The sequence below is a fragment of the Rhinoraja longicauda genome, chromosome 38 (assembly GCF_053455715.1).
Source record: "Rhinoraja longicauda isolate Sanriku21f chromosome 38, sRhiLon1.1, whole genome shotgun sequence".
Classification (NCBI taxonomy): domain Eukaryota; kingdom Metazoa; phylum Chordata; class Chondrichthyes; order Rajiformes; family Arhynchobatidae; genus Rhinoraja; species Rhinoraja longicauda.
This window is the reverse complement of record NC_135990.1, coordinates 4,954,494-4,974,795: the sequence shown is the minus strand read 5'-3', so window position 1 is coordinate 4,974,795 and position 20,302 is coordinate 4,954,494. Positions and strand designations below refer to the sequence as shown.

The 20,302-nt window shown below is 45.3% G+C and overlaps 1 protein-coding gene across 4 annotated transcripts in view; it reads left to right on the top strand.

Annotated features, from left to right (window-relative positions):
- Positions 1-12,093, top strand: part of LOC144610892 (protein FAM219B-like) — a 35,948-nt gene extending 23,855 nt beyond the window's left edge. Inside the window, exons 4-6 of one of the 4 annotated variants that reach the window (XM_078429874.1) lie at positions 1,826-1,903; positions 4,142-4,196; positions 11,404-12,093. In XM_078429874.1, coding sequence (XP_078286000.1) covers positions 1,826-1,903; positions 4,142-4,196; positions 11,404-11,484 — 214 coding nt within the window. In that variant the 3' untranslated portion in view covers positions 11,485-12,093. Of the gene's footprint in view, positions 1-1,825; positions 1,904-4,141; positions 4,197-7,071; positions 9,031-11,403 lie in introns of those variants that run through there. The other 3 variants (XM_078429873.1, XM_078429872.1, XM_078429875.1) reach the window with 3 other exon arrangements.
- Positions 12,094-20,302: the final 8,209 nt, after the last annotated feature.

Genomic DNA, 20,302 nt, shown 5'->3' with positions numbered 1-20,302 from the left:
TATTCCTGTATCAACTTTTCCTGGTAAATGATCCAGGTCTTTTAAGCAACAGGGCAGTTGCTGATGTTGATAATTCCATCACACTCTTTACATATTGGAGATAGCAGCTGGTGATAATAGTCAAATGTAGCTCAGACCTTGAAGGTATTTATTCACAAAATGCTGGAGTAACTCAGCAGGTCAGGCAGCATCTCGGGACAGAAGGAATGGGTGACGTTTCGGGTCGAGACCCTTCTTCAGTCTAAAGAAGGGTCTCGACCCGAAAGGTCACCCATTCCTTCTGTCCCGAGATGCTGCCTGACCTGCTGAGTTACTCCAGCATTTTGTGAATAAATACCTTCGATTTGTACCAGCATCTGCAGTTATTTTCTTGTATAGCTCAGACCTTGTCTCTGCATTAGAAGGCATGGTTCAAATCTGTCATCAGACACAAACGCAAAATTGCTGGCAGTACATCTGTGTAATATTAGAGGAGTACGCTACCCGAGGGGGGTTTCTTTCAGTTGTAACATTGAATATTTCTCCTTTCTGGACAAATGTAAAGCATTCTGCGGTGTCATTTTGAAGAGGAGTTATCATTGGAGCTCTGGCCACTGCTTTTCGTTACGACTGAAACCAGTGACGTGGTTGTAATTTGTGGGAGTTCAGAGTTGCACAGCATGGAATCAGGCCCTTTGCCCAACTCATCCATGCTGCCCCATCCAGACGAATCCAGTTACCCGTGTTTGGTCCATCTCCCACCAAACCTTTCTTATCTATGTACCCTGTCCAAAAGATGTTTAAATGTTGTTATTGTACCTCTGCCAGCATGTGTCATACACCCACCACCATCTTTGTGAAGTCACAGGCTCCGACCACAACCAGAGAGCAGTGCTGAACTACTATAACTTTGGTGACCCTCGGACTATCCTTATTCGGACTTTGCTGGCTTTACCTTGCACTAAACGTCATTCCCTTATGTGTCTGTGCACTGTAAATGGATCATTTGTAATCATGTATTGTCTTTCTGCTGACTGGTTGGCATGCAACAATAGCTTTTCACTGTACCTCGGTACACGTGACAATAAACTAAACTGTAAACTGAGGTTTTCTACTTTACAGACTTTGGGGGCGCTGGATAACTGGAAATCTTTTCAGAGGTGAATTGATGACCATTCCAGTTATTTACTCCAGAGTTGGTCTTTCACCTAATCGAGCCAGGGAGTTGCCAACAATCTGTAATGACTGATCCTTTAGTCAAGTAAGAAATACCTAGTAGGACACAAAATGCTGGAGTAACTCAGCGGGCCAGGCAGCATCTCTGGAGAGCATGGATAGATTTACTTTTTCGGGTCGGGACTCTTCTTCAGACATGCGGGTCCTGTCCTGTAACGCCATCTATCCATGTTCCCGCTGGTATCACAAAAAGCTGGAGTAACTCAGCGGGTCAGGCAGCATTTCAGGAGGGAAGGAATGGGTGACCCTTCTTTGGTCTTGACCTGAAAAGCCACCCATTCCTTCTCTTCAGAGATGCTGCCTGACCCGCTGAGTTACTCCAGCTTTTTGTGATACCTTCGGTTTGTACCAGCATCTGCAGTTATTTTCCTACATGTTCCCGCTGAGTTATTCCAGCATTTTGTGTCCTTTCATGTAAACCGGCATCTGCAATTTCTTTTGTTTCTACAAGAATTTCATTGCTTCATTTCGGTACAGGTGACAAAGTGTTCATGTCTCTGAACTCACAATTGTGCAAATTCAAGTAAAAGACCCAAAGAAGTCAATAGGTTTTAATAACATTTACTTTGTTTTATCCATTATGTCTTTGTTCCTTTTCTTTCATTTATAGGCTAGTAAAGTTCAATAAAGGATACTCTGCCTTGAAACAAAACCCGGATGAATCGTTAGTGTCCTTGGAATCAGACAGGTGAGGGTTAACGCCTAATTCTGGACGAATTTTGAGATTTCACAGAGTTTTTAATCAGGATTTACTCAATTTGAAGCTATTGCGTACATTGAGACTATAACATAGTTAAGTTTAGTGTAGCGATACAGAGTGGAAACATGCCTTTTGGCCCACCGAGTCCGCGCCGACCGGCGATCTCCGCACGCACGCACACACACACACACACACACACACACACACACAATTTTTCTAAAGTCAATTAACCTACGCACCTGTACGTCTTTGGAGTGTGGGAGGAAACGAGCACCCAGAGAAAACCCACGCAGGTTGCGGGGAGAACGGACAAACTCCGTACAGACGGCACCCGTAGTCAGGATGGAAACCGGGTCTCTGGCGCTGTGAGGCAGCAGCTCTACCGTGCCACAGACGAATAGGGAAGATTGGATAGATGAAGCAGTAATTTAGAGTTTAGTGGTGGAGTGGCACATAGTCATTGAGTTCGTAAACGGCTATTTTGTGATTCCAAAGTCATGGCGTGGAAAAGATATGTACTGAAGTAGTGTTTTGTATCTTGGCACTGACTTTCACCTCTGCTGTCTCACGAAGACATGATTGTTGAAGTGACTACTGTACTATAGATGACGGTTCACGTTGGCTTTAAAAGCCTTTACAATGTAAATGCTTTAACCTCTGCTTGTTTAAGTCTACCGACGGTTTGAACAGAGTAGCAGCATCAAGCTGGTTTCAGTGGATTTCCCATCACTCCTCTCTTGTCCAAGGAGGCGTCCTGACCCGAAACATCACCTAACTATTTTCTCCAGAGATGCTCCTTGACCCGCTGAGTTACTCCAGCATATTGTGTTTAGGAAGGTGATGAGGAATTTCATTAGTGGTAAATCTGTGGAATTAGTTGCCGCAGAAGGCTGTGGAGGCCGGGACAATAGACAATAGGTGCAGGAGTAGGCCATTCGGCCCTTCGAGCCAGCACCACCAAACAATGTGATCATGGCTGATCATTCTCAATCAGTACCCCGTTCCTGCCTTCTCCCCATACCCCCTGACTCCGCTTTCCGCTGAATTCTCTCTTGAATGCATTCAGAGAATTGGCCTCTACTGCCTTCTGAGGCAGAGAATTCCACAGATTTACAACTCTGACTGAAAAAGTTTTTCCTCATCTCTGCTCTAAATGGCCTACCCCTTATTCTTAAACTGTGGCCCCTGGTTCTGGACTCCCCCAACATTGGGAACCTGTTTCCTGCCTCTTACGTGTCCAACCCCTTAATAATCTTATATGTTTCGATAAGATCCCCTCTCATTCTTCTAAATTCAAGTGTATACAAGCCTAGCCGCTCCAGTCTTTCAATATATGACGGTCCCGCCATTCCGGGAATTAACCGAGTGAACCTACGCTGCACTCCCTCAAAAGCAAGAATATCCTTCCTCAAATTTGGAGACCAAAACTGCACACAGTACTCCAGGTGCGGTATCACCAGAGCCCTATACAACTGCAGAAGGACCTCTTTGCTCCTATACTCAACTCCTCTTGTTTTTTTTTCATATTTTCATATTTCAGATACAGCGCGGAAACAGGCCTTTTCGGCCCACCAAGTCCGCACCGCCCAGTGAACCCCGCACACTAACACTATCCTACACGCACTAGGGACAATTTTTACATTTACCCAGTCAATTAACCTTCATACCTGTACGTCTTTGGAGTGTGGGAGGAAACCGAAGATCTCGGAGAAAACCCACGCAGGTCACGGGGAGAACGTACAAACTCCTTACAGTACAGCACCCGTAGTCAGGATCGAGCCTGAGTCTCCGGCGCTGCATTCGCTGTAAAGCAGCAACTCTACCGCTGCGCTACCGTTCCGCCCATGATGGCCAAAATTCCATTTGCTTTCTTCACTGCCTGCTGTACCTGCATGCTTCCTTTCAGTGATATTTCCACAGTAGAAATAGTCTTGATGAATACGAGTTTCAGGGGTTATGGGGGAAAAGGCAGGAGAATGGGGTTAGGAGGGAGAGATAGATCAGCCATGATTGAATGGCGGTGTAGAATTGATGGGCCGAATGGCCTAATTCTGCTCCTATTATTTGTGAACCAACACAGAGAAATTGATGTTTGCAAGTTCCATCTTTTGCTGTTTAAAATTCTATGTTATGGGAAGTTATATATAGAATATGTTTCTGTGAAATATTTCCTCTTGACGTTTAATCGGATGTATCACAAACTAGTTTCTTTGTGTTGTTTTCCAGTGAGGGCGAGTTTGAATCCAGATATTATTCATCATCAGGCTATTCTTCTGCAGAGGTGAGCTGAATGAAGCAGACGCATCACAAAATCAATATCCCATTGAAAGAAGCCATTTGGCCAATGGACCTGTATGAGCTTTTTGTTTAGGAAAGAACTGCAGATGCTGGTTTAAATGGACGATAAACACAAAATGCTGGAGTAACTCAGCGGGACAGGCAGCATCTCTGGAGAGAAGGAATGGGTGACGTTTCAGGTCGAGGCCCTTCTTCAGTCTGAAACGTCACCTCCAGAGATGCTGCCTGTCCTGCTGAGTTACTCCAGCATTTTGTGTCTATCTGAGCTTTTTGTTTATCACCTTCCCCTGCTCTTGCCGTCTGCAACCTTGCACCTTTTTCCCCCTTTATCCCTGCTTCTCTATGAAAGCAATGGTTAATTCTGCTACTGTGTAGGAAGGAACTGCAGATGCTGGTTTAACCCGAAGATGGACACAAAAAGCTGGAGTAACTCTGGGGAGAAGGAATGGGTGACGTTTTGGCGTCGAAACATCTGCTACTGTTCGTTCAGCCAGTTAGGTTGAGGTGTCTCCTTTGTTTTGCTGAGCATGAATCACACTTTCTCTTTGTTTGGCTAATTTGTTTTGATAAACTTTGTCAACCTTTTTAGGCTTAGTTTAGTTTAGAGATTCAGTGCGGAAACAGGCCCTTCGGTCCACCGAGTCCATGTCAACCAGTGATCCCCGCACATTAACCCTATCTACAAACACTAGGGACAATTTGCAATTTTAACTGAAGCCAATTAACCTACAAACTTACAGGTCTTTGGAGTGTGGGAGCAAACCGGAGATAACCCATGCAGGTCACTGGAAGAACGTGCAAACTCCACACAGACAGCGCCATTAGCAGGATCAGTCCTGGGTCTCTGGGGCTGCAAGGCGGAAACTACCGCTGCGCCATCGTGCCACGCTTGTGTAAATAGGTGTAAATAGAAATTCCCACCCTTTTCCCATATATCCTTTATCTATGAAGCCATTCCTTTGACTTCTGTACTTTGTCCCAGTTCTAAAGTAGACATTTATAGTGAGATCCACTCCCCAGAGGTGGCCATGTCATTATACATGTGTTTCACAGTGTTTCCAAAGCGATTTTTTGTGTTTTCCAAACCCTGTTCCCAGCCACTTCAGAAATTGCAGTTGTTCTTTCACCTTAAAAGGCAAGATATTTTGAAGAAGGGTCTCGACCCGAAACGTTACCCATTCCTTCTCTCCAGAGATGCTGCCTGCCCCTGCTGAGTTACAGCTTTTTGTGTCTATCTTTGGTCTAAATCAGCATCTGCAGTCCCTTCTTACATAAGACATTTTGACGTTGGCCTAATGAGCTGATCATAGTTTTGCCCTTGGTTCTGTGCCCAATCTTTCTGCACGAGAGATGCCATGAAAGATATTGTACCCTCTGGAGTATACGGCTGGGACTTAATGTTTGGAGACAGTGAGTAACTACATCCGAGTTCCACCATAACCAGATCCTGTGTCAACAAAGTAAAACGTAGGCTGAATTGAATTGAATTATTCAATTGAATTGAATAAATGTTATTAGCCATGTTCGTATACATACAAGGAATTTGCCTTGGTGCTTTACTCGCAAGGATAACACGACATACAGTAAACAATTAATAATAATAATAATAATAATGCATTACATTTATATAGCGCTTTTCATATACTCAAAGACGCTTTACAGGGATTTATAGAACATAGAGGTGAATAAATAGATAAATAAGTAAACGAACAGAGAAAGGAGACAGAAGGTGAGGTGACCTTCAGTGGTTGAAGGCAGTACTGAAGAGGTGAGACTTCAGTGATGTTTTGAATGTGGTGAGTGAGGAGGAGTCTCTGACGGTTTGGGGTAGTGAGTTCCATAGGGTGGGAGCAGCGATGGAGAAAGCCCTGTCTATTAAGAGTAAAACATTATAGTTTAAACATGTGAAGAATGAAATAAAGTATCATTCACATGTTTAAACTATGTTTTATTCTTACTGTTCACCTTGTGGGTGAAGCTAGTTCAATGAAAGTTTCAGACCTTGGGCATTGGTTGCATGTTGAGAGAACAGCAGACAAAGATAGAAACCCTGTTATCGCATGTAGTAAAATTGGAATGCTTCAGTGCCCCGGCTTGTATATGTATCGCTTGTTCTTTGTATATGTTGATGCTTGCTTGCTGCACAGAAGGCCATTTGGCCCATCCGATCTATTGCAGGGCTGCAGACCTGGCTTTGTTAGATCTAATCATGGACACAGACAAGAATTACAAGGAGACAAATCAAAATTTTGAATGTGGAATAATTGAAACATTTCGAGTGGCTCGTTCACACCTATTTGTTATGTTTAGGAAGGAACTGCAGATGCTGGTTTAAACCGAAGATGGACACAAAAAGCTGGACTAGCTCAAGGAAGCATCTCTGGAGAGAAAGAATGGGTGACAGCATCTCTGGAGAGAAGGAATGGGTGACAATGGGTGAAACGTCACCCATTCCTTCACTCCAGAGATGCTGCCTGTCCCGCTGAGCTTCTCCAGCTTTTTGTGTCTATCTTCTATTTGTTCTGTTGTTGGCTTGTTGGCCCTTCAGATTCCCGCCTGGCATACTGTTTAATAATGTAATAAGAAGGAACTGCAGATGCTGGTTTGTACCAAAGATCGACACAAAGTGCTGGAATAACTCGCCATCACTGGAGACGACTGCTGTCCTTCGTGCCTGTTCGACCCGAAACGTCACCTATCCACGTTCTCCAGAGACGCTGCCTGACGTGCTGAGTTACTCCAGCACTTTGTGCCTATCTCTTGGCTGGAGCCAAATAATAAGAGGAGTGCCGTGCTGTTGAACGTGGATTTGTCTTGCTTGGCAGAGGGGAAAAAAGGCGCCCCTTTTTCTCTTTCAGCAGCAAGTAAATCAGGACTTGAACCGTCAGCTCCTGAAAGACGGCTATCACCTGGATGAAATCCCAGACGATGAAGATCTTGACCTGATTCCCCCAAAGCCTGTAACCTCATCAGTCTGTTCCTGTTGCCAGGCGGAAAGCTCTTGTACTGTGCAGTGACAACAGCCCCTTCACCATCTCGGAGGAGAAGCTAACTTAGGGCCATTTTGTTTTCTACAGCACTGCAGACCTGACTGTGTGAATATCTATATATTTTGAACAGGGACAGTATATTTGCATATACGAGTCCAATTTTAACAACCTGATGTGTGGAATGTAATTGCTCACCCCTCTATCACCTGGGTATCAGCCATGCCCCTTTATATGGTCTGTTCTTCTCTGTTTGAGTGTCCAGATGTAAGTAAATTTCTCCAGGATATGCTGCCAATTGAAAGCCAATGATGCAGCATTGCTGGAGCCGGTCACTGGTTCAAACTGAAAGATATTAGAACCAGACCAAAAATACCTGGGGTAAGTAAAATGATTTCACGGTGTCAGAGGGTGCATGTCTGTGCATTAACCCAAGATGTTCACTCCACTCTGCACACGGCAGCCCTTCCTGGGCAAAGAATGCTTTTGTACAGACTGTTAGCACGTTTATGGATTGCACTGTTTCATCCCGATTACGCGAGGACCGGATTTAGTGGGAGGCCTGACAATGAAGGATTGTGAAGACTGAAGTTCAGGTTGTCATCAGGTAAACGTCGACGCAAGAATGACCTGAACAAGACTGGAGTTTGGTGGGAATGAAAACTAACCCCAAACCATTGACTATTTATGCAGTACTAGGAGTGCTAAACTGAACTCTAAATACAAGCAGCTTAATTCTGTGTTTGCGTTTATACAGGGAACATTTATTATTGGCACTCGAAGGATAAATCAGCATTTGGACAATGTAGGTGGGACCGTTCATAGCAATGACCAGAAATAAGAATTATTCTGGTTCCAAATGTAGTATCCATAATGTCTATAACAGGTTTAAACTGTTTTGTTGGAGACCCAGTAACTGGTTCTTTATAAATATTTGCACAGTAGAAGAGGATATTCACAGCTCCCAACTCAATAAGTTCCAGATTGTGAAGATGTTATCTGGAAGAGGCCTTCTGACTAGGGTTGCCAACTATCTCACTCCCAAATAAGGGACAAGGTGACGTCACCGCCCCGCGCCCCACGTGACCTCACCCAGCCAGCGGCCACATGCTCCCACTCCACCAATGGTGACCACCCGGGCCGGGAGGTGGGTTGCTATGCAACCTCCGTTAGGCGGCGCTGGGGTCTCTGGGCCTACACTGTCTGGACTTAAAGCGCCCCCCCCCCGAGCTTCATACGGGACAAGGGCGGTACAAACCACTTTAGCCCTATATACGGGATGTACCAGCTAATACGGGACAGTTGGCAACCCTACCTCTGACAGTGAGACGTTTCTCCTGAGGAAAGATGGCGGTGTGAGTTTTGAAAGGCCATCAATGCCAGGGTTGTATCTCTAAACTAAACTATTTTATTCTCCATGCTTATGTGATGTCTTCAAACTGAGTAAACCTTGATAAGAAATTGCGTACACGCTCAAAATTAAAGGCCATAATTGTGTGTTAACCTTCACCCTGTTTGGCGGGTGTGGGCTGGGAGGCAACTTGAGTTCTTGCACTTGATCACGCGACAAAATGAATCAGAAACTGGTGAAATGTCACATCAGGCACCACTGTAATGGGTTGTACAGTTAGGCATTGCTGTGATGTCCGGGTACTGCTGCTTTTCCGAGGTGTCTGATTTCCATGCTGGTGTGAACAGTTTTGGGATCCACTTATCACGTGCCATTGTAAAAAAATTGCCGCACAAAGCAAAGGTTCTGAGAGTAGACACGAAATGCTGGAGTAACTCAGCGGGACAGGCAGCATCTCTGGAGAGAGGAAATGAGTGACGTTTTGGGTCGAGACCCATCTTCAGAGAGTGAAGAAGGGTCTCGACCCGAAACGACGCCCATTCTTTCTCTCCAGAGATGCTGCCTGTCCCGACGAGTTACTCCAGCATTTCGTGTCTTCGGTTTAAACCAGCATCTGCAGTTCCTTCACACGCAAGGTTTCTGAGAGTATGGAAATCACTTCTGACTGCACTTGCGTTCATGCAGTTAATTGAATAGATATTTATGGATGTTTATAATGAAACGCTCCTACTAAATTCCCTTGGCATTGACTTGGACTAATACAAATCACAGTGGGGCACGGCTGAGCAGGAATCTAAAAATCTTCATCAGCTTCTCCAAATATTAACACTATCAACTTGTTGCTACCTGAGACTGAAGGGGAAACCTCAGTAGCATCTTCAGAGAAATCACTATGCACACATTTTAAGAAATTTGTTAACTGAGACTAATTTTGTCTCCAAAGAAATAATGGATCTCTTTGCCATTCAAGATGTTGCAAATCAGACATTGCCAGGGGTTCAGTGTTTATCATAAACATTCAGAAAACACTTCCTCCATTATTCTTGGTTTATTTTAGCCTGTAACAAAGAAAATGCATATTTAACAGATTCCGAATTAAGTTTCTTTATAATTCTTTATAATAGGTTTCGGTACCACAGAGTCAGTTGCAATGAGTGGAGTTGTTAGGAGCTCATCAGCTTTTACAACATGTAGCCACCTAAATGAATCTACCAGGGTATCATCAGTCTGAAGAAGGGTCTTGACCTGAAACATCACCAATTCCTTCTCTCCAGAGACGCTGCCTGACCCGCTGAGTTACGGCAGCATTTTGTACTGTAGGAAAATAACAGGAAAGTAAATGCTGGAGTAACTCAGCAGGTCAGGCAGCATCTAGGAGAGAGAATGGGTGACGCCTCGGGTCGAGACCCTTGTTCAGACTGATGATATCCTGGTAGATTCATTTAGATTCAGTCTCCAGCATTTTGTATGTCTCCCCAGGGTATTTTGAGCATGTGGATATCTGGTTTGCTTAGTTTGAAGCCAGCGCTACCTGATGCACTGATTCTCATCACAACAGATGCTTGAATCAAATGTTTACACTGACTTTTGCAAGTGCTCCTGAGCTAAAATTGGGCTCATTCTCACCTCTGACAGTCTGCACAGTAAACGTCTTATCAACAACACTGCACAACGATACTGCTTGCCTCGTGATTACTAGTTGCTCCGCTGTTCCTTCTCCAGTTCATTTATTTTAAACAATTGGATTAAAAATATCAATTGCATAATTGAACATCTTAATAGTGTTTCAGCCTGCCATGTTATTGGGGACCTGGACTATATGTAAATCACCAATTCAATTCCTTGCATTGAGTTTGTGTTGCCCCCTGTTTAAAAACACTAAAACGCTCATTCTCCCACCAGTGGATTGATATTTGAATGCTTGGCTTTGTTCTAATAATTGTGGCATCTTACTGTATATTTAATGTTTGCTTTATGAATTGTTGTTTTATTTAATATATGCAAGGTTTGGACTGTTTAGTTTAGAGATACAGCACAGAAACAGGCCCCTCGGCCCAGTCTGCTCTGACCAGCAATCAACCCCTGGGACAATTTGCAATCTTACCAATGCCAATTAACCTGCATAACCTTCAGTCTGAAGAAGGGTCTCGACCCGAAACGTCACCCATTCCTGCTCTCCAGAGATGCTGCCTGACCTGCTGAGTTACTCCAGCATTTTGTGTCTACCTTCGATTTAAACCAGCATCTGCAGTTCCTTCCTCCACAATCTGCAAACCCATATGCCTTTGGAATATGGGTGGAAACCGGAGCACCTGAGGAAAACCCATGCGGTTACGGGGAGAACGTACAAACTCCACACAGGCAGCACCCATGGTCAGGATCGAAGCCGGGTGTCTGGTGCTGAGAGGCAGCAACTCTACAAGCCGCCCCACGTTTTGTTTTGTATGTTGTCAGATCGGTTCATGGTGGCGCGGCGGTAGAGTTGCTGCCTCACCGTGCCAGAGGCCCGGCTTCGATCCTGTGCGGAGTTTGTACATTCTCCCTATGCGTTTTCTCCAGGTGCTCTGGTTCCCACATTCCCAAGACAGGCGGGATTGTAGGATAATTGACTTCTGCAAATTGCTCCCAGTGTGTAGGATGGAACTAGTCAATGGGGATCACTGGTCGGTGCGGACCCGAAGGGCCTGTTTCTACACTGTATCTCTAAACTGATCTAAACTCAGTTGAAGCACTAACTTTATTTTAAACCTCCAATAATTTTGTATGTGTCACCAAAATTCTCTCTTCTTGCACGGTGTGGGCTGGACATTCCTGCATCTTGGCATCCTGTTGATTATCGCTTTACTATACAGGTGCTCCTCAACTTACGATGGGGCTACGTTCCGAGAAACCCATCGGAAAGCCGAAAATATCGTACGTCGAAATGTATTTAATACACGCGATCACGTGACCGGAAGCAAACTGTGGCTCGCTAAGGGTCGCTGTCGTTTGCACCATTGCAAAGTCGAAATATTGTAAGTCGAAGCATCGTAAGCCAGGGAGCATCTATAAAAGTAACAAATAGGTAACTGAAAGAGTCTGTTTAAACTGTAGTTGGGGGGGGGGGGGGGGGGTAGGTTGGTGGAGTGGTAAAATCATTGCGCATCTCGCAGTCACTAATTACTCTGGGAGTTTACGATGGGCACTATGGTATGAATAACGGATGCATTTATGTGCAATCATTTGAGACCTGTTTTAATAGGGAGCTTTTAAGATGAGCAGGTTAATGACTCCATGAAATAGCCCTCCAAAGAATTGCTTAGTCCTCACACTTGCACAGTTCAGATGTTTCGATCTATTATTGGGAAGAGTGCGTGCAGCGAGTGAAGCCTTTCCTCCGCTGTAAATTAAAGACATTATGCTGGAGAATCGTTAACTCACAGAGAAGCGCTTCTATGTCTAGAACTTTCTGGATTGGAGAATTTAGACTGGAGAATGTTCTCAAAAGATAGACACAAAATGGTGGAGTAACAGCGGGACAGGCAGCATCTCTGGAGAGAAGGAATGGGTGATGTTCTTCAGTCTTGCCCATTCCTTCTCTCCAGAGATGCTGCCTGTCCCGCTGAGTTACCCCAGCATTTTGTGTCTATCTTCGGTGTAAACCAGCATCTGCAGTTCCTTCCTATCAATTTTCTCAAAGCCATGTCTAATATAGAAATAAGTCTGAAATATTGGAATTGGAGTATGAGCTTTGTTTTCAATGCATGGATAATTGATTCATTCCAGTTTTGAACTTGGTTCTAATTGCTACCTTGACTGGAACATTGACTGATGAATTCAGATGGGCGTTAACTGAATGCTTAATCTGTAAGAAGGAACTGCAGATGCTGGTTTACACCGGAGATAGACACAAAATGCTGGAGTAACTCAGCGGGTCAGGCAGCATCTCTGGAGAGAAGGAATGGGTGACGTTTCGGGTCGGGTCTGAAGAAGGGTCTCGACCTGACACGTCACCTACTCCTTGTGCCTGACCTGCTGAAGTACTCCAGCTTTTTGTGTCTATCTTCGGTAACTGAATGCTGAAGGGAACTTTCTCTGATCCTCCCCTGTTACGGATTGTGGCTGAAGTGTAGATGGGGTAGACAACCCATCGAACATTACAGTGCGATATTCTCAATGCAGCTGAAAATTCCTGACACTTACAAATACGCATGTATGAAGTTTATTTTTGTCTGACTTTTCCATCACCAAAATTTTAGTTTGCTAACACCAGCACCGAGAAAGACTCAGTTTTTTGTATCTACGCATCACGATAGCGCAGAGGTAGAGTTGCTGTCTTACAGCGCCTGAGACCCGGGTTCAATCCTGACCACGGGTGCTGTCTGTGTGTAGTTTGTACGTTCTCCCCGTGACCGCGTGGGTTTTCCCGGGTGCTCTGGTTTCCTCCCACATTCCGAAGACGTGCAGGTTTGTAGGCTAATTGACTCGGTATAAATTGTAAATTGCCCCTATTGTGCATTGGACCATGTTAATGTGCGGGGATCGCTGGTCGTTATCCTGTTTCCGCACTATCTCTAAATAAACTAAATTCCGCTTCTCCTCTCATCAAAGCACTGCAGTGACAGTGTACTAGCAGTGAGTGAAATTGGAAGTCCTGCATTGTGTTTTCTGCTTTGCTGTATGTATGTATGTCAGGCGTGAGTCATTGTGGCATCTCATGTATTATGGGTCACAGAGCTTGACTCTGGCCCCTAGGTTTATCTCCCACTTGTAGGTCAAGTAAAAAAAAAAAAGCTGAGGGTCAAAAGCCATGTTTTTTTCTGTTCATCGATATTTAATGACAGGAGACTCTTTATTTTGCTCGTAGCTGTTTTGCTTCCACTTTATTTATTGCAGAGAGTACCACAAGCTGAAATGAGCTTGTATTGTATTGTATGAATACTACAAGCTGTACTGAATCATTGAATGAACTGTAGTAAGTAATGTGAATCGTTAAAAGATCGTGATGTTAGTTGGTGAGAGGCGATCAATATCTAAAGACTTCTTCTTTCATGTCCGTCATCCGTGTTTCAAATGTTACATCACTGTCATCGTCTGTCCTCAAAAGTGCACATGCTTCCAGCGACAATCAGTCAATTAATCCCTGTTTACAATTGCAGGCAATTCCCTGGCTAAAGTGCAGTTATTTTGTCAATTAACTCATCCATTGGAACTTGCCTGTATGATCTCGTACTGCAATTCCGCTCGGGCAGTGCATGTGGAAATCTCTAAACGTCTCGAACCCTAACCCATTAAAAATGCATTACTGTTCGGCGGATGTGTTTCCCAAGCTTTGAGCGTTTGCTTTATGCACAGGTTGACTGCGAACTGTATGCACAGACAGTCTTGCACTTAGTCTAGCAATAGTTGCTTTTAGCAGCTGGATTCCGTCGCACTTGGTAGCAGTGGAATTTGTACCACGTATAGTGGAGAATGCCAGGACAAGATGTGCATCACTCTGATTAGACCAGCAGCTTGGCCAAGCCCTTAAGCTCAGAGTGCTTGACGCACTAAAATAAGGTGCAGTAGTGATTTTGGGATGAACTTCCTGAGAAAGATGGGAGGTGAGTTAGCGAGAAGAGGTGTGATCGAGAGATCAGAACTGGTGTCAGTTTTCAGTTGGGTAAATATGCTTGGCGTCCTTAGGTTGAAAGGATGCCTTCAATTAGACTAGTGTTGGCCCTGATCATCGGTTCATTACTACCAATGCTGTGTAGTGGACCTTGTTTAAGGTCACAGCCCATTCCAAAATAACTGAAGGCAATTTTTTTAGGGGGAGAGAGACGGCAGTAAGAAAAACATGCATTTTGGGACCAAAATAAAGATTACATTTCGGAAATGTGGCTGGTTGATAATTTGGAATGCTGACATTTACTGCAATACTAGCAATAGTCTTACGGTAAAAAAGGTTTTCTTGTGTTCTTGTGGATATGAGGAACTGCAGATGCTAGTTTACATAAAACAATAAAGCTGGAGTAACTCAACGGGTCAGAAGGTATCTTCTGGAGGACATGGACGGGCGACGTTTCGGTGTGAAGAAGCGTTCTGACCTAAAACGTCGCCTATCCATGTTCTCCAGAGATGCTGCCCGACCCGTTGAGTTACTCCAGCATCATGTGCCTCTTTCCATTCCAATGTTGCCCTTTGAAGAAGCAGTCTGGGTCAATGAGACAAAAAAATGGAGTCCAGGCAAGATTTTGTATACATAGAAGTTTAAAATCTCTAGCTCAACCAGATATTTCTGTCAACGTTGATGTGGATATATTTAAGAAAATGGAATGTGATAACTGTGCTGTGTTCTGTGGACGCTCGAATGAATTGCAAAAATGCACTCTACTACATGGTTTCTGAAACATTTGAAGTTTCACCTTGTATGCAAATGCTTGCAAAGCATGAAAGACTAACTATTGTGTCTGTGCAATACATAGACTTAACTACATTTTATTAAATGGCATTTATTTTTTGTATGTTATTGGTATGGCAGAGTAAAATAAAGAATGCTTTGAAGGACTTCACCTGTTCTGTCTTCATTAAAGCAATGCTTCAAATAAAACATATGACTTTGTGGGGTACTGTGAGTGTGCAGTGTAAAATCAAAAGGGTGAAGATTTATTGCCCAATCCGCTGAGTTACTCCAGCGCCTTGTGTAGTTTGGGTTGAGTTAACAAGCCATAAAGATTAGACACAAAGCTGGAGTATCTCAGCAGGTCAGGCAGCATCTCTGGAGAGAAGAAATGGGTGACATTTGGGTTGAGACCCTTCTTCAGACTGGTTAGGGATAAGGGAAACGAGAGATATAGACGGTGATGTAGAGAGATAAAGAACAATGAATGAAAGATCTGCAAAAAAAGTAACGATGATAAAGGAAACGGGCCATTGTTAGCTGTTTGTAGGGTGAGAACGAGAAGCCAGTGTGATTTGGGTGGGGGAGGGATGGAGAGAGAGGGAATGCCGGGGCTACCTGAAGTGAGAGAAATCAATATTCATACCACTAGGCTGTAAGCTGCCCAAGCGAAATATGAGATGCTGATCCTCCAATTTGCGTTTAGCCTCACTCTGACAATGGAGGAGACCGAGGACAGAAAGGTCAGTGTGGGAATGGGAAGGGGAATTAAAGTGTCCCTCGTGTGTGTAGGATGGTGTTAGTGTGCGGGGATCGCTGGTCGACGCGGACTCAGTGGGCCGAAGAGCCTGTTTCCGAGCTGTATCTCTAAAGTTTACAGTCCTTTGCCATGTCCCATAGCACAAGTTTTGTAAACTGGGAAATGCAGCAGCCAATTTGTGCACAACAGCCTCTCCCAAACACTAATACCACAATGACCAATAATCTTTTGCAAGCGTTGAAGGCTAAATGTTAACCATGATTTGGGAATACTAGAGTATTTAAGATGCCGTCACATGTACCGACAATGAAACCATAAATATTTTACTTCAACTTAACATGTGCAATAACACACACAGATAATTTATTTGTTTATTGATTATTATATTTTTAACATCGGTAATACTCAGTAACTAAAATACCGACCATGGGAGTTGGGGAGAGAATGGTGTTGATAATTGCTGATTTTCTGCTGTAAGGCCGGCACGGTGGCGCAGCGGTAGAGTTGCTGCCTTACAGCGAATGCAGCGCCGGAGACTCAGGTTTGATCCTGACTAGGGGGGCCGTCTGTACGGAGTTTGTACGTTCTCCTCGTGACCTGCGTGGGTTTTCTCCGAGATCTTCAGTTTCCTCCCACACTCCAAAGACGTGCAGGTATGTAGGTTAATTGACTGGGTAAAATGTTTTAAAAATAAATAAATAAATAAAAATTGTCCCTAGTGTGTGTAGGATAGTGTTAATGTGTGGGGATCGCTGGGCGGCGCGGACTCGGTGGGCCGAAAGGCCTGTTTCCGCGCTGTATCTCTAAATCTAAAAAAAATCTAAACCGAGTAAGGGATTATCATCGTCTACCTGGGAGAAACAAACTATTGCAGAGACACTATAATGGCAACTTTCAGTCTTTTCCAGTAAACTCTTTTCTAATTGCCATTACTCTACAAGGAGTGGGAGTGATCTTTACGCTAACCCCAACAGAGAGATCTTCGAGTGGTTTTTCCAGTTTAATTAGTTGTTTATTTAAGTAGTTGTACAAACAAAGAGATGGACATACCAGGCTGTACTTATTTTGCATACAAGTCGTAGCTGGCAGCTCTGTTCCCCCGTCTGATCACAGCTCTGGTCGCAGGTCTGGTAAGGACTGTATACTCTCGCTCCTTGTGTCTAATACTTCCCTGTATCCATATTTATACCACCTAGTTCTGGCTAACGATCGTCCCCAAGTGTCCACAATAATACGGCAAGATATATCTAGACAAAATAATATAATATGCCAACAGCAGCCAGTCCAAACACATGGCTCCTACATACACAAAAGGACACAGATTGCTGGAGTAACTCAGCGGGTCAGGCAGCATCTCTGGAGAACATGGACAGGTGACGTTTCACAGAGTGCTGGAGTAACTCAGCGGGTCAGGCAGCATCTCTGGAGAACATGGATAGATGACGTTTCACAGAGTGCTGGAGTAACTCAGCGGGTCAGGCAGCATCTCTGGAGAACATGGATAGGTGACGTTTCACAGAGCGCTGGAGTAACTCAGCGGGTCAGGCAGCATCTCGAGAACATGGACAGGTGACGTTTCAGGTCGAGACCCTTCTTCAGACTCTAGGTCCGGAGCTGGGCTTGTAGTCCAGGTGGGTTGACGGTCCTGGCCTGCTGGCGGAGGGGGGAGAGGCGAGGATCGGCGAGACGATGGCCGCTCGCGGGCGGCTGGAGTGCAGGTAAGGGTCATTGGTGGCGGCGGCAGGCAAGACTTGGAATCGGCCGGGGAAGGTGTGTGGGCCGGCGGTGGCGCTGAACTGAACAAATGTTGGTGGGCGGCACGGTGGTGCAGCGGTAGAGCTGCTGCCTTACAGCGCCAGAGACCCGGGTTCAATCCTGACTAGGGGCGCCGTCTGTACGGAGTTTGCACGTTCTCCCCGTGACCTACGTGGGTTTTCTCCGAGATCTTCGGTTTCCTCCCGCACTCCAAAGACGTGCAGGTTTGTAGGTTAATTGGCTTCAGTAAAAATGGTACATTATCCCTAGGGTGTGTAGGGTAGTGTTAATATGTGGGGATCGCTGGTCGGTGAGAACTCGGGCTGAAGGACCTGTTTCGGCTCTATCTCTAAACTAAGACTAAACTGAATGGGAAGTCAGGGATGAAGATAAGAACAGGAGAGAAATGGGACCAATATTGACTACCATTGATTTGAATCACCAATCTGACTGGTGTCGAGGGTTATGGGGAAGCGGCATAAAAATGGGGTTTGGAGGGAGAGATAGACCAGCCATGATTGAATGGCGGAGTAGACTTAATGGGCTGAATGGCCTAATTCTGCTCCTATGACTTGTGACCTTGCCCAAAAACTGCTGTTCAACTCAAAGACTGGAGCGACTAGGCTGATAGGTTTACTAGGTTAATTCCCGGAATGGCGGGACCGTCATATGTTGAAAGACTGGAGCGACTAGGCTTGTATACACTGGAATTTAGAAGGATGAGAGGAGATCTTATCGAAACGTATAAGATTATTAAGGGGTTGGACACGTTAGAGGCAGGAAACATGTTCCCAATGTTGGGGGAGTCCAGAACAAGGGGCCACAGTTTAAGAATAAGGGGTAGGCCATTTAGAACGGAGATGAGGAAAAACCTTTTCAGTCAGACTTGTGAATCTGTGGAATTCTCTGCCTCAGAAGGCAGTGGAGGCCAATTCTCTGAATGCATTCAAGAGAGAGCTAGATAGAGCTCTTAAGGATAGCGGAGTCAGGGGGTATGGGGAGAGGGCAGGAATGGGGTACTGATTGAGAATGATCAGCCATGATCACATTGAATGGCGGTGCTGGCTCGAAGGGCCGAATGGCCTCCTCCTGCACCTATTGTCTATTGTCTAATACATCCAACTCACTCCCACCTCTCACCACCATTCCCTGTTCCTCATTCTCCCCAAATTTATGAAAGGCTGTTTTCTAAATGTACCCACCAGTTGGCAGCAGAACGAATGCATAACTATCCTTTATTGGAAACGCCAAGTTGAACTGTTTGAAGCAAGGAGGCTTCTTTCTAATTCAAAGGCAGCCAGCTAATCAAGGTAAGATGTCACTGTCAAATAAACGCTTCCAATTTATCGTGGGCCGCAGGGTCTCTTCCTGTGCTGTGTGATAGATAGACACAAAATGCTGGAGTAACTCAGCGGGTCAGGCAGCATCTCTAGAGAAAAGGAATAGCTGACGTTTCTGGTCGAGACCCTTCTTCAGACTGAGTCAGGAAAGGGAAATGAAAGATACAGACTAACAACTGAACCATCTGCTCCCAATGGGATGAAGATATCTTGTTTAGTTTAGAGATTCAGCGTGGAAGCAGGTCCTTCTTGGCCCGCCAAGTGCACACCGACCATCAATTACCTGTTCGCACTAGTCCCGTGTTATGCAATTTTCTCGTCTGCGCCCTGCACACCAGGGGGCAATTTACAGAGGGCCAGTTAACCTACAAGCCCACACGTCTTTGGGATGTGGGGGGAAAGACACGCAGTCGCAGGGAGAACGTGCAAACTCCACACAGACAGCCCCCTCCCCCCCTCCGAGGCCGGGATCGAGCCCGTCTCTGGAGTTGTGAGCAATATTAAGTTGCAACCCCTCCATCAAATGCTTAAAGCACATGCCACATTCCTATGCGCTATTTTCACATGCGAGCTAATATCTTAAATACTTGTTTAAAATTAGCACGCAGTGATATATGGTATAAATATGCGGAGGCTTGGGTTGTGAGCTTTGGCCATCACAGTATTATTACAATAGAAGTTGCCTCTGGGAGGGAAGCGCGGTGGCGCAGCGTTAGAGTTGCTGCCTTGTAGAGCTTGTGGCACCGGGACCCGGGTTCGATCCCGACCACGGGCGCTGTCTGTGCGGAGTTTGTACGTTCTCCCCGTGACCTGCGTGGGTTTTGTCCGAGATAAAAGTAAAACACGCGTCCCTAATGGGTGTAGGATAGTGTTGGTGTGCGGGGATTGCCGGTCGGTGCGGACCCGGTGGGCCGAAGGGCCTGTTTCTGCGCTGTATCTCTAAACTAAACTGAATAAACTAAAGTAACCACCCGTTTTAAATTTCTAAACATACGCACGGCAGCCCAGTGGTGGAGCTGCTGCCTCACGGCACCAGAGTCCCAGGTTCGATCCTGACTACGGGTGCTGTCAATGCAGAGTTTGTACATTCTCACTGCGACCACGTGGGTTTCTCCAGGTGCTCCGGTTTCCTCCCGCATCCCAAGAACGTGCCGGTTTGTCGGTTGATTGGCCCTCTGTAAATTGCTCCTAGTGTGTCGGGAGTGGATGAGAAAGTGGGATAACGTCGATCCTCTCGAATGTCAAAAAAACTAAGGAGCTGATTGTGGACTTTAGAAAGGCTCAACATCCAAGGACGTACACGCCACTGGAGATAAATGGGTCTACTGTGGATAGGGTGAGCAGCTTTAAATACTTGGGAGTCCACATCAAAGAGGATCTGACATGGGCAACGCACATTGCCGCACTGGTGGGTAAGGCAAGGCAGCGCCTTTACCACCCACCTCAGACAGCTGTGGAAATTCAGAGTGTCTCTGAGGATCCTTCATTGCTTCTACTCTGGGGCTGTAGAGAGCATCGTGTCCGGCAACATCACA